The sequence below is a fragment of the Rhinatrema bivittatum genome, chromosome 3 (assembly GCF_901001135.1).
Source record: "Rhinatrema bivittatum chromosome 3, aRhiBiv1.1, whole genome shotgun sequence".
NCBI classification, from domain to species: domain Eukaryota; kingdom Metazoa; phylum Chordata; class Amphibia; order Gymnophiona; family Rhinatrematidae; genus Rhinatrema; species Rhinatrema bivittatum.
In genome coordinates this window covers 9145229-9160073 of record NC_042617.1, presented here as the reverse complement: position 1 = coordinate 9160073, position 14845 = coordinate 9145229, and the positions used below count along the sequence as shown (strand labels likewise).

Here is a 14845-nt window from a genome sequence, read left to right as displayed (position 1 = left end):
TTCCCATCTCATGCCTGCTCACCACAGTACAGTGCACACGTCATCCTTCCTTATCTCACACCTGCTTTCCACAACCCAGTGTATACAGACACTACCCCTTCCCATCTCACACCTGCTCAGTGCAGCACACAGTGTACAGACACTACCCCTTCCCATCTCACATCTGCTTACTGCAGCACACAGTGTACACACACCACCCATCTCCATTTCACACCTGCTCACTGCAGCATACAGTGTACACACACCACCCCTCCCCATCTCACACCTGCTCACTGCAGCACACAGTGTACACACACCACCCATCTCCATTTCACACCTGCTCACTGCAGCATACAGTGTACACACACCACCCCTCCCCATCTCACACCTGCTCACTGCAGCACACAGTGTACACACACCACCCATCTCCATTTCACACCTGCTCACTGCAGCATACAGCGTACACACACCCCTTCCCATCTCACACCTGCTCACTGCAGCACACAGTGTACACACACCACCCATCTCCATTTCACACCTGCTCACTGCAGCATACAGCGTACACACACCACCCCTCCCCATCTCACACCTGCTCACTGCAGCACACAGTGTACAGACACTACCCCTTCCCATCTCACATCTGCTCACTGCAGCACACAGTGTACACATACTACCCCTCCCATCTCACACCTAATCACCATAGCACAGTGTACACACACACTACCCCTTCCCATCTCACACCTGCTCACTGCAGCACACAGTGTACACACACCACCCATCTCCATTTCACACCTGCTCACTGCAGCATACAGCGTACACACATCACCCATCTCCACACAGTGTACACACACCACCCATCTCCATTTCACACCTGCTCACTGCAGCATACAGCGTACACACACCCCTTCCCATCTCACACCTGCTCACTGCAGCACACAGTGTACACACACCACCCATCTCCATTTCACACCTGCTCACTGCAGCATACAGCGTACACACACCCCTTCCCATCTCACACCTGCTCACTGCAGCATACAGCGTACACACACCACCCATCTCCACACAGTGTACACACACCACCCATCTCCATTTCACACCTGCTCACTGCAGCATACAGCGTACACACACCACCCCTCCCCATCTCACACCTGCTCACTGCAGCACACAGGTTGTAAACATACACAGCCCCCTCCCCAATCTTGTACCTGCTCACAACCTTTAATCACACAGCAGCACAGGTGTCCACATGGCTTGGGATTTATCATCGAAGTGATGTTTTCTTTTTCCCGTAGATTTGTAAAGTAGAGCTTTCCGCGTTCTGCTTTTTTCCTGTAATGAAGGAAGAAGGAAAGAAGGAATCTAAAGCCAGCTTGAAATTAGGAACAGAGCTGGTGAATTCAGGTCTCTGTTCTGGACAGAAACATCCAGATGAGAGTTTAAACAGAGATCATCTCCATAGGCACAGAATGGGAAATTTGCTTTCATTGTTAAGAAACAGTAAGACATATTACTCTATCCTAAGATTGCAAACATCAACTTAAATCTGACGTACAAGGTCAACATTGTGTGTGCCCGTGCAGATGCAGAGATATATATACATCAAAAGAAAGGTCTGCCGGGGATACCCAAATGTGTGCCTGCTTTAATTACACCTAAGACTACTGTACCTGGCAACGTAACATAAAAAGAGAAACTCTGAAAGCATGCGCAGACCTGTGGGCTGAGCTAATCTACCCACTTCCCCTTCCGAATGCAACTCCACAGACCCAGCTCTTTCTGACTTTAGCCCATCTTCTCCTCTGTTTTAGTCTGGGGTAGGAAAAATGACAGAGGCGGAAGGCACCTTACAGACTAAGCATGAGCTTTCGATGCCCTGGAAAGCTCATCCTTAATAAAGTGGCTACTTCTGTCATTTTGGAAAATGTTTAATCGGTGCAACAAGGTCAGATGGAAGAGCCAGAGGGAGAGGTAGAAAGGAGGTGATGATCCTGCAAAAGGATATGGACAGAGGAGAGATGGTCCAGTTCTAAGAGGCAAAACCTAAATAGCCTTACCTTACAGGGATCTTCATCTTCAGTTTCTATTTTATTTTGCCTGGGAATTTCAACATTTAATCAAAAAAGAAATCAATTGAAAAATGACTTCCATAGATTTTTCTCCTATGCGCTATATCCAAGTAATTTTTCCCACTGACTTTTTTTGTTCTAACATTGAAATTCCTAGGCAAAGTCAAACAAAAAGTGGCAATGAAGGTCCCTAGATATAATCCAGGTGCACAGTCTCACATGGCAGTTCAAAGGCGTGGACTGGGCACCTGTCTAAAGGTGCTGCGGTGAAAGGGGACCTCCTCCTCCAACCCCGCAGTGAGCAGCAGAATCCCATAGGAACTCTTCTCTTAAAGACACAGGGCTTACAGGTTGGCGACATTCAAGCCTTGTAAAGGAAAATTGGTTCTTACCTGCTAATTTTCTTTCCTGGAATACCACAGATCAGTCCAGACAACTATTTATTTATTTTATTTAATTTCTTTTACTATACCGATGCTCAAGACTAGGTCTTATCGTACCGGTTTACAATGTAACTGAGGGGAAACCAATTAACATCAAGGTAGAAAGTAAAGTTACATTAAACAGGGAGCGTAAAACCTGGGCAATGGAAGACAGTACAGAATTTAAACTAAGAAACAACTAGAGAGAGATAAATATATAATCAACAAAAACTATAAACTATAACAAAAACTAGGTTTTGCATTCCTGCCAGCAGATGTAGACAGAGAAGAAAAGCTTTACTGAGCCTGTAGTACTTAGGCAGTGAGCACCTGCAATCCCTCAGTATGACCTGTACCCAAGCCACAATGAGTAACACCCTCTATAATACCACGGGATAGGTACTGCCCTAGAAGTGGGTCCATTGTTTAACATGGAGTTTGACAACACAATTACTCCGTTAACGAAATAACATATCTGCATGGATTAACCAAACTCAGACAAAAAAACATAATATGGTTGAGAAAAACAAGAGCGGTCTTTCCGGAGGGGTCAGAACTCTGGACAGATCTCTGCTATTCCAGGATCGAAAATTAGCAGGTAAGAACAAATTTTCCTTTCCTGGTCATACTCAGATCAGTCCAGACAACTGGGATGTTCCCAAGCTCCCCTACACTGGGTGGGACCCTGAAAGATCTGCTCACAAGACACCTTATCCAAAACCCACCTCCTGTGGAGCCCACACATCCAGGCAGTAATGTCTTGCGAAAGTGTGCAAAGATGACCAAGTGACTGTCCGACAAATTTCTTGTGAGAACACCAATTGACACTCGGCCCAGGACAATGCCTGCACCCTGGTAGATAGTAACATAGTAATGATGGCAGAAAAAGACCAAAATGGTCCATCTAGTCTGCCCAGCAAGCTTCCCAAGCTAGTAACTGCCGCTCCGTGCAGGTTACCCCCATGTTTCTCTTAAAGATAGTAACTACCACTCCGTGCCAGTTAAGCTTTATTTATTCCCATCCTCTAGCCTTTTAAGGATCCACAATGTTTATCCCATGTCCCTTTGAAATCCTTCACAGTTTTAGTCTTCACCACTTCCTCCAGAAGGGCATTCCAGGCATCCACCACCCTCTCAGTGAAGAAATATTTCCTGACATTGGTTCTAAGTCTTCCTTCCTGGAGTTTCAAATCGTGACCCCCTAGTTTTACTAAATTGTTTCCAATGGAAAAGGTTTGTTGACGACCATGGATCATTAAAACCTTTCAATTATCTGAAGGTCTGTATCATATCACCCCTGCTCCTCCTCTCCTCCAGGGGATACATATTCAGGTTCTTCAACCTCTCCTCATAAGTCACTCGATGGAGATCACCCACCATTTTGGTCACCCTTTTCTGGACCGCCTCTGTCTTGTCTCTGTCTCCTTTGAGATACGATCTCCAGAACTGAATACAGTACTCCAGGTGAGGCCTCACCAAGGACCTGTACAAGGGGATGATCACTTCCCTTTTCTTACTAGATATTCCTCTCTCTATGCAGCCCAACATTCTTCTGGCTTTGGCTATCGCCATGACACACTGCTTTGTCAACTTCAGGTCGTTAGACACTATCACCCAAGGTCTCTCTCCTGCTCCGTGCACATCAGCCCTTCATTCCCCAACGCATATAGTTCTTTTGGATTACCACATCCCAGATGCATGACTCTGCATTTCTTGGCACTGAATCCCAGCTGCCATATCTTCGACTACTCTTCCAGCTTCCTTAAATCCCATCTCATTCTCTGTACTCTTTCCGGTGTGTCCACTCTGTTGTAGAATGGGCTTGTAGCTTCTCAGGCACAGAATGTCCCTTGCTGACATAAGCCGAAGCAATGGTCTCCTTGAGGCATCTTGCTGTGGTTGCCTTAGATACTTTATTCCCTTTCTTTGTACCACCAAATAGAACAAAGAGATGATTTGACAAATGGAAACTATTAGTCATCTTCAAATAGCGAAACAATCCTTGAACATCCAATAAGCGCAATTCCTTCGCCTGCGGATCCGATTCCAAGCCCCTAAAAGAGGGAAGCTCCATCGTTTGAGTGAGATGAAACCTAGAAACCACCTTTGGTAAGAAGGAAGGTACTATGCCTAACGACACCCGTTCTTCAGTAAATTGAAGGAAAGCATCCTGACATGACAAGGCCTGGAGTTTGAAAACTCCATCTCACGAACAAATTGTCACCAAGAAAACCACCTTCAACACTGCCCTTCGTATAAGCTCAAAAGACTTCAGCACCAAATTCAAATTCCATGAAGGAATAATCCGCTGAATGGGAGGGCTTAAATGCTTTACCCCTCACAGAAAAGGGATCACATCCCAGTGCAAAGCCAAAGCCATGCTTTGAACCTTACCCCTAAAACAGGCTAGGGAAGCTACCTGGACCAATAAGGAATTGAATGCAAGCCCTTTCTTGAGACCATTCTGCAAAAAGGCTAAGATGCAATACACTGCAGTGGTACTCCGCTCTCTGTCAGGCACTATATGCTGGAGCAATATCTCCTCAACCTGGAGGGGAAATTCTTCTTGCCCCCCCTTGGGCTTATTCTTCAGCAACCTATGCTCCTTAGACTCGCCCAGATGCTTGACCAACTGCTCCAGGACCTCTCCTAAAAGAAGCTTGCCCTTACGAACCTAGTACACAAATGATATATTCTATGTTAACAACTATATAATCTGTTTTTTGAAACACTGTTAAACATTATAACTTTGTAAACCGTTGTGATGGCAAAACCGAATGACGGTATATAAAACTCATTAAATAAATAAATAAATAAAGGGGAGACTCCCCAGCTACGACTTGGACAAACATCCCCCGACCAATTTCTCAGCCACAGGAGTCGTCTAGCCAAGACTGCCGACATCAAATTTTTCACTGATGTATACAGCAAATCATAACATGCATCTACAATGCAGGCTATGCTCATCTCCAAGCGCTCCTTCTTGGCAGACCCGAAAGAGGGCACTGAATGGTAATTCAGTGGACGCTGCAGAACCCTTCACACACAGGCCCGTGCCAAGAAATTGCTACAGACTGCTACGTGAACACCTAGTGCAGGCACCTCAAAGATCTGTTTGAGGTGAATCTCCAACTTCTGGTCTTGTGCATCCCTTAGAGCTGCTGCCCCACCACCGGTATAGTGATCCTCTTAGTCATAGCCGAAACTGACGCATCCACCTTCAGCAGCTGTAACAGCTCTAGAGCATCTTCCGTTATGGGATAAAGCTTTGCCAAAGTTCTTTCCATCTTAAGCCAGGTTTCCAGAGTCTTCCACTCACGCACCACCAGCTTTTTAACCGACTTGTGGAAGGGAAAATCCTTTGCTGGCTCTCAAACCCATCCATAACTGAATCAGCTCCTTCTTGATCCGACTCTACCTGCGGTACTAACCACTTTAGGGTCATCTCCCTCTGCTATTGGCATCTTCTCAGAGACCAAGAGCCTGGCCTGACTTTCATTGTCCGGAGGTCCTGCAGACAGATCTCCATCTGCATCCAAAAGTCTCAAATCCTCCAATGCACCAAATGGTCTTCTTACCAGAACCGTCCTGCGCCTGGGCACCTGCAAAGGATCACACTCTTGCGAATTCCCCACCTCAGCAGGATTTCCTGTGTCCCACCTGCCTTTGCCATGAAAATGGCTGCTGTTCCCGCGCTGACCAGGAAAGCTCAATCTTCTGCAGCTGCCACATGAGTAATGTGAAGTAAAAGCACGAAATTTGTGGAAAAAGGTTCTCAGACTCACAGCTTCAGCAAAGGCCCACCGTGGATAGATTTATCAGGTTTTTTTTTCCACAGACAGCAGGTGCTTTACAACTCTACCATTTGCAGGAGACAGAGAAATACTGAGGGACTGCAGGTGGCACACTGCCTAAGTTCTTGGAGGAGAAGTCCATTACCTGCTATTAAGTTCACTTAGAGAATAGCCACTGCCATTAGCAATGGTTACATGAAATAGGCTTAGTTTTTGGGTACTTGCCAGGTTCTTATGGCCTGGATTGGCCACTGTTGGAAACAGGATGCTGGGCTTGATGGACCCTTGGTCTGACCCAGTATGGCATTTTCTTATGTTCTTACTACAGGCTCAGTAAAATCTTTCTTCTCTGTCTCCATCTGCTGGCAGGGATGCAAAACCCAATTGTCTGGACTGATCTGGGTATGTCCAGGAAACTAGAATTGCTGCTGGTCCGGCTCCCATGACTTTAAGTGGGCAGGTTTTACTGGACACAGCTGCTCAGGCTGAGCAATGCCTGGGGAAGGAGGCAGAGATGGCAGTGCCCCTTTCACCACAGGGGGACCCTCTCCTACTCCTAGGCCTATCAGGCAAATCCAGCCCTAGCAGTGAGAATAATACAAAATGTGGCAATTAGATAACAGATGTGCATAAATCTGCATATGATATAGGAAAATTGGTTCTTACCTGCTAATTTTCATTCCGTAGTGCCATGGCTCAGCCTAGACTGCTGGGTTATGCCTCCCTGCCAGCAGATGGAGACAGAGAAAAAACCTGAAGGCCACCCTTGTAAGTAGGATGCGCCACCTGCAGCCCCTTCAGTATAAACAGTATCAAAGCAGAAAACGGAATTAAACTGATAACAGGAGTCCAAAATTTAAATGGTCAAACCAAATCTATGAGACCCAACTATGTACAAAATAAGCACATTTGTGAAATCTTCATCCTGCTATATAGCATGACAGAAAACATTGAAAAACTCTTGAGTAGAATCAAAAACCGGGCGGGCTTCTGGGCTGATCCATGGTACTACAGGAACGAAAATTAGCAGGTAAGAACCAATTTTCCTTTCCCTGTACGTACCCGGATAAGCCCAGACTGCTGGGATGTACCCAAGCCGCCTTACATGGGATGGGACCTAGAAAGCCCCGCTCGAAGCACACCGCTGCCAAAGCTCTCCGAGTTGGGAGCCTGAACCTGCAAATGGTAATGCCGAGCAAAGGTATGCAAAGATTTCCAAGTCGCCACCCTACAGATCTCCTGAGGGGAAATCAACTGACTTTCTGCTCAGGACGCCGGCTGAGAACAAAACAAATGAGCCTTAAGACCCTCTGGAACCGCTCGCCCGTGATATATGTACGCTGAAGCAATAGCATCCTTCAACCACCGGGCAATAGTAGCCTTGGAAGCCGGGGCGATCCGGGAAACTACAGACCGGTTAGCCTGACTTCAGTGCCAGGAAAAATAGTGGAAAGTGTTCTAAACATCAAAATCACAGAACATATAGAAAGACATGGTTTAATGGAACAAAGTCAGCATGGCTTTACCCAGGGCAAGTCTTGCCTCACAAATCTGCTTCACTTTTTTGAAGGAGTTAATAAACATGTGGATAAAGGTGAACAGGTAGATATAGTATACTTGGATTTTCAGAAGGTGTTTGACAAAGTTCCTCATGAGAGGCTTCTAGGAAAAGTAAAAAGTCATGGGATAGGTGGCGATGTCCTTTCGTGGATTGCAAACTGGCTAAAAGACAGGAAACAGAGAGTAGGATTAAATGGTCAATTTTCTCAGTGGAAGGGAGTGGACAGTGGAGTGCCTCAGGGATCTGTATTGGGACCCTTACTGTTCAATATATTTATAAATGATCTGGAAAGAAATACGACGAGAGAGATAATCAAATTTGCAGATGACACAAAATTGTTCAGAGTAGTTAAATCACAAGCAGATTGTGATAAATTGCAGGAAGACCTTGTGAGACTGGAAAATTGGGCATCCAAATGGCAGATGAAATTTAATGTGGATAAGTGCAAGTTGATGCATATAGGGAAAAATAACCCATGCTATAATTACACAATGCTGGGTTCCATATTAGGTGCTACAACCCAAGAAAGAGATCTAGGTGTCATAGTGGATAACACATTGAAATAGTCGGTGCAGTGTGTTGCGGCAGTCAAAAAAGCAAACAGAATGTTGGGAATTATTAGAAAAGGAATGATGAATAAAACGGAAAATGTCATAATGCCTCTGTATCGCTCCATGGTGAGACCGCACCTTGAAAACTGTGTACAGTTCTGGTCGCCGCATCTCAAAAAAGATATAATTGCGATGGAGAAGGTACAGAGAAGGGCTACTAAAATGATAAGGGGAATGAAACAACTCCCCTATGAGGAAAGACTAAAGAAGTTAGGACTTTTCAGCTTGGAGAAGAGACAACTGAGGGGGGATATGATAGAGGTGTTTAAAATCATGAGAGGTCTAGAATGGGTAGATGTGAATCGGTTATTTACTCTTTCGGATAGTAGAAAGACTAGGGGGCACTCCATGAAGTTAGCATGGGGCACATTTAAAACTAATCGGAGAAAGTTCTTTTTTACTCAACGCACAATTAAACTCTGGAATTTGTTGCCAGAGAATGTGGTTCGTGCAGTTAGTATAGCTGTGCTTAAAAAAGGATTGGATAAGTTCTTGGAGGAGAAGTCCATTACCTGCTATTAAGTTCACTTAGAGAATAGCCACTGCCATTAGCAATGGTTACATGGAATAGACTTAGTTTTTGGGTACTTGCCAGGTTCTTATGGCCTGGATTGGCCACTGTTGGAAACAGGATGCTGGGCTTGATGGACCCTTGGTCTGACCCAGTATGGCATTTTCTTATGTTCTTATGTTCTTATGCCCTTTCCTGGGACCGCTCCGCAAAACAAAAAGGTGATCAGACAGGCGAAAATCATTAGTGACCTCCAAGTAACGCAGTAGTGCCTGCCTGACATCCAAATGCTTCAATTCACGAGCTTGAGGAGAATTCTGATCCAAATCCGGAAAAGCAGGCAACTCAACTGACTGGTTCATGTGAAAAGCCGATATAACCTTAGGCAGAAAGGATGGCACGGTTCTAAGAGAAATGCCAAAATCGGAAAACCTAAGAAAAGGTTCGCGACAAGATAGAGCCTGAATTTCTGAAACTCTCCGAGCCGAACAGATAGCCACCAAAAACACCATTTTGAGCGTAAGGTCCTTTAGAGTAACTCACTTGAGCAATTCAAAAGAGGTTCACACAATGTCCTAAGGACCAAATTCAAACTCCAGGATGGACAAATAGCTCAACGTGGCAGATTCAAGTGCTTAGCACCTCGGAGGAAATGAACCACATCAGGATTATTCGCTATGCACGCAACTTACACTTTTCCACGTAAACAGCCTAACGCCGCCACTTGAACCCGTAAAGAACTGAAAGCTAGTCCCTTTGCCAACCCCTCTTGCAAGAAGGCTAGAATGTGGACTACTGGGGCCCGCCTAGGAGAAACTTTCGACCTACTACACCAAGAATCAAAAACCTTCCAGACTCTGACATGAGTAAGAGAGGTGGAAGTTTTGCGAGCCTGAAAAAGAGTGGAAATCACCGTATCCTGATAACCCTTCTTTCTCAACTGCTGCCTCTCATAAGCCAAGCCGCTAGACAAAAGCAATCCACCTGGTCGAAAAATACTGGACCTTGCCGTAAAAGATTCGGAAGCTGACCCAGATGGAGCGGACCATCCACTGCAAAGTTGAGGAGATCTGCGAACCACGGCCTCAGTGGCCATTCCGGAGCTACCAGCACCTCTCCCGGATGGGCTTCTATTCTTCTCAAGACCTTGCCTACCAGGGGCCAAGGAGTAAATGCATAGAGCAGAATGTTGCGAGGCCATGGGAGGACAAGGGCGTCCACCCCTTCCGCTCCGTGCTCTCTTCTGCAACTGAAAAAGCACGGCGCCTTGGCATTCCCCCGAGTCGCCATTAGATCCAAACGGAGAATCCCCCACCGATGAGTTATCAACGCGAATGCCTCGTCAGACAGCTCCCACTCTCTGGGTTCCAATCTCTGACGGCTCAGAAAATCCACCTGCACGTTGTCTACCCCGGCAATGTGCGAAGCTGCTATCCTGAGCAGATGTATTTCCGCCCAGACCATGAGCTCATCCGCCTCCATAGCTACGGGACGGCTCTTTGTTCCTCCTTGCCGGTTGATGTATGCCACAGTCGTTGCATTGTTGGAGAGCACTCTCACTGACCGATGGACTAGAGGCAAGAACTTCTGCAAGGCCAATCGTATCGCTCTGGTTTCGAGACAATTGATGAACCATTGCGCTTCCTGCTTCGTCCATTGGCCTTGCGCTGCCTGAGACTGGCAAACTACCCCCCAGCCGGAAAGACTGGCATCTGTCGTCACAATAGTCCACTCAGGGATCTCCAGATTCACCCCCGCAACAAGTGTTCGGGGCTCAGCCACCAAGCTAAGCTGGACCTGGCCGGTTCCTGGAAAGGTAAGGGGACTTGAAAAGCCTCCAACTTGGGGTCCCAACATGAGAGCAAAGCCCTTTGCAATGGTCTCATATGAGCAAAAGCCCACGGGACCAACTCCAGAGTAGACACCATAGAACCAAGCACCTGTAAGTAGTCCCGCACCCTGGGAACTAGCAGTGACAAGAGACACTGAACTTGCGACATGAGCTTGTCTATCCATTCCTGAAAAAAGACGACTTTCCCGATCTGAGTATCGAATCTCGCCCCCAAAAAATCCAGGACCTGGGCATGGGGACAACTGGCTCTTTGCCGCATTGATGATCCAACCCAGAGCGCGAAGTGTCTGCACCACCTTGGCAACCACCGCCTCGCATAGTTCCTTTGACTTCGCTCAAATGAGCCAATCGTCCAAGTAGGGACGGACCAGGATCCCCTGGCGACGGAGAGCCACCGCCACGACCACCATCACCTTGGTAAACGTGCGTGGAGCGGTAGCCAGCCCGAAGGGAAGAGCCTGAAACCGGTAATGCTTGCCGAGGATCATAAACCAGAGATACCGCTGATGGTCCTTCCGAATTGCAATGTGTAGGTATGCTTCAGTCAAATCAAGGGACGCTAAAATCTCCCCTGCTCTGACGGAGGCGATTACGGAACGTAGCGTCTCCATGCGAAAACGGGGCATTCGGAGAGCTCTGTTGATCTTCTTCAGATCCAAAATCGGACGGAAGGACCCCTCCTTCTTCAGAACCAGAAAATAAATCGAATATCTGTCTGTTCAAAGTTCATCCAAAGGAAGCGGGACGACCGCCCCTAGGTCTAATAACTGACGAAGCATGAGAGACACTTGGCACCTTTTCTCCAGGGACTCGCAGGGCGACACCAGAAACAGATCGCGTAAGGGACGAGCAAAATCTAAGGCGTAGCTGTGTTCTATAATGTTTAGAACCCAGTGGTCCAACGTTATTTTGAGCCACTCCTCGTAAAACAGGGACAGCCACCACCCGATGACCGGAACAGGGGAGTGGGCCGGCGCTATTTCATTGGGAGGACTTGGTTCCTGTCACCCCCGGGGTACTGCCATCTCGGGCGGGTCTAAGGCCACGAAAAGGAATGAGACCAAGTCTGTGATCTTCCGGATGTCTGCCTTTGGCCAAAAGGAGCCAGCTTAGACTGGCGAAAAAGGTGCTGTCCCCTAAAACACAAACAGGAAGGGCAGAAACTTCTGGAAGCTTTTGGCCTATCCTCCAGGAGCTTGTACACATTATTGTCCCCCAAGGACTTAATGAGCTGCTCCAAATCATCCCCAAAAAGGAATTTCCCCCTAAATGGAAAAGCACCCAGCTGCGATTTGGAGGAAACATCGGCCGACCAATTACGGAGCCATAAAAGCCTGCGGGCAGAAGCCATAGTATGTGAAGACGTACAAAGAAGATCGTACAAGGCATCCGCCCCATACGCTACTGCCGCTTCCAAATGATCAGCCTGCTTCAAATCCTCCGGGTAGAGCTCCCTGGCACTCAGGAGTTGCTGTACCCACCGGAGACTCGCACGCTGCATTAAACTACTGCAAACAGCCGCTCGAACTCCCAGAGTCAACACCTCAAAGATACGCTTGAGAAGAACCTCAAGCTTATGATCCTGAGGGTCCTTAAGGGCAGCCGCCCCAACCACTGGAATAGTCGTACGCTTGGTGAATGCGGAGACAGCCACATCCACTTTGGGAACCTCAAAGAGGTCGAGAGAGTCATCCGGCAGCGGGTACAATTTATCCATAGCTCGGCCTACAGGAAGGCTAGCTTCCGGAGTATCCCACTTTTGAAACATCAGCTGGAGCAACATAGGATGAAAAGGAAAAGTCCTAGCCGGGGGATGAAGAACAGACAGCACCCGATCCACCGTGCCCTGATCCTGAGGTGCTGGCATCTGACCGGCCGGTATGCTCAATTCCGCTATGACATGTGGAATCATCGGCCCCTAAAATGGCTGCCATTACCGCGTTCCGCGGGAGCGGGGCAGGCTGAGCACTACGAGGCAGCATCGGGATGCCCGCACCACGGGACTAATGTGCCTGCCCCCCCTTCCGCCGGCCGCTGCCAATGGGCCCTCGCATCCGGGAAGACACCGGGAGCAGAGGTTATCGCAGGAGAGCTGCGCTGCCGGCTTCCTGCAGGCTCTACAGGCCTAGGTGTGCGGCATCACCGCGCTCTAAAGGAGGGGGGGCCACCCAAAACAAACACCGGAGCCCGGGAGGCCAAAGGTGAGCAGCGCTGCTCTGAAAATGCTGAGGCTTGTTTCCTTTTTCCTATCGCGTTGGCCTCAACAGAGCACAACCCGCAGTTGTCTCTGGGCCGGGGGGGGGGGGGGGGGGAAGGGACCGGCCCACCAGTAAATCCCCCCCAGTCACTCACCGGCTGCTGCTCCTGGGACACGGGAGCGAAGAGAAGCTTCCCGGCAGGCCTACCACCGAGGAGAAAATGATTCAGCTCCTCGGGAGGCCCGGCTTTTTTTTTTTTTTGTTTTAAATCTACCAAAAACAAAAACTTTGTTTCAGCCAGACAAATCGAGGATTCCTGTCACTTTTTTTTTTTTTTTTAGAATCAATTAACCAGGACCACAGGTTCTCTGCCACCTTCATCTGCTGGAGACAGAGAAATACTGAAGGGGCTGCAGGTGGCGCATCCTACTTACAGGTGTGCCCTTCAAGTTTTTTCTCTGTCTCCATCTGCTGGAAGGGAGGCATAACCTAGAAGTCTGGGCTGATCCGGGTACGTACAGGGAATGTATCTTACTGTATTTTTAATATGTTTGTAAGCTGCTTTGGGCATTCCTATCGAGTTTGATAATGCGGGATACATGTATAAAAAGGAAAGTAGCAATAATTAACATTTCTTGCAGTGCATAAATAGGTCAACATTTTCAATAAAAACTGGCATTTTAAAAAACAGGTTTCTTAAAAATAAAACGGACTTTCCAAGCTGTGTGCACTGGATGTGTGGACTTGTACTCTCACCCTTTTCTTGCCTTCACTCCCCAGTCTTTTCCTCCTTAGCTTCTGTAGTCTCTGCTTCCCTCCTTCCATCTACATTTGCTCCCCTATTCCCCATCTTTCCTCTCTCTCTCTCTCCCGCCTCCCGGTCTTCTACCAGTCCCCTCCCCTTAGTAGTCTCTCCCCTCTCTCCCATGGTCAGAGGCCCTTGCTTTCTGTGAGTTAAGTGGTGCCAGGAGTGGAAGGGGCTTATTACAGCAGGTGCTGGCTGCTGAGGCAGCTGAAATGACAGCACTGACCCAGCGCAGCTCGGTGTGCAGCCAGCAGCGTCAGCGAGGGAGGGGGACTCCCAGTCACAGCCAGCAGCCTTTAAGTTAACTTTAAGATAGCAGAATATATTCAGCGGCACCACTGCGCCACTGAATATACCCTGCTAGCTAGCTGGATACGGTTATCTGGCCAATTAGGCAAGCCAAGCAGCAGCTGAATATTGCCCCCAGGGACTTTTAGGCAGGATTTGAATACGGTAAGAGAGGGGATATATTGCACTACTGGATATATGCAGCACTGTACCATGGTGAGACATAGTCATGCAGGACAAGTCTCTGCCCCAAAGAGCTTACAATGTAAGGGTACAGTTTACTAGGCATTTTCCCCTAAAGACACAGAATGGGAGAAAGCCTTTAGCCCTCTTACGTGGGTACCATGACGGTTGATGAGGTGACTTACTCAAGGTCACAGATGTGCCAGTGGGATTTGAGCCCTGGTTTTCTTGGCTCCTAGTCTATAACTCTGGTCAGCAAGCCCCTGCTTTTCTAACGCATAGAGCACAGCAAGGTGGAAAGTGCAGAGTCTCGAGCTTGCGATGGAGGAGGAGAAGGGCACAGACCCATAAACAGAGGCTGCAAGGAGCTGCAGAGTGCAGTGGAGGCGTAGCTTGAACCCTGGCTTCCCTGCGAGCCAGGCTGCAAATCCTGCTCCCCCAACAAATGGTCCCTGTGACCTTGGGCCTCGGGTACAAACTCGGGCAGGGAAATAACCACGGTACCAGACTGGTAACTCGTCTTGAGTTGGGGTTTGGAAAAAGCAAGTAACAGTTTAAAATCCTCCACGTGGGGG

General features: G+C 47.9%; 1 protein-coding gene across 6 annotated transcripts in view; it reads right to left on the bottom strand.

Annotated features, from left to right (window-relative positions):
* TMEM63B (transmembrane protein 63B) overlaps positions 1 to 14845 on the bottom strand; it is a 298942-nt gene that overhangs the window by 80816 nt on the left and 203281 nt on the right. For all 6 annotated transcript variants that reach the window (XM_029592874.1, XM_029592872.1, XM_029592869.1 and 3 more), the window contains one exon: positions 1185 to 1308. In XM_029592874.1, coding sequence (XP_029448734.1) covers positions 1185 to 1308 — 124 coding nt within the window. The remainder of the gene's footprint in view (positions 1 to 1184; positions 1309 to 14845) is intronic.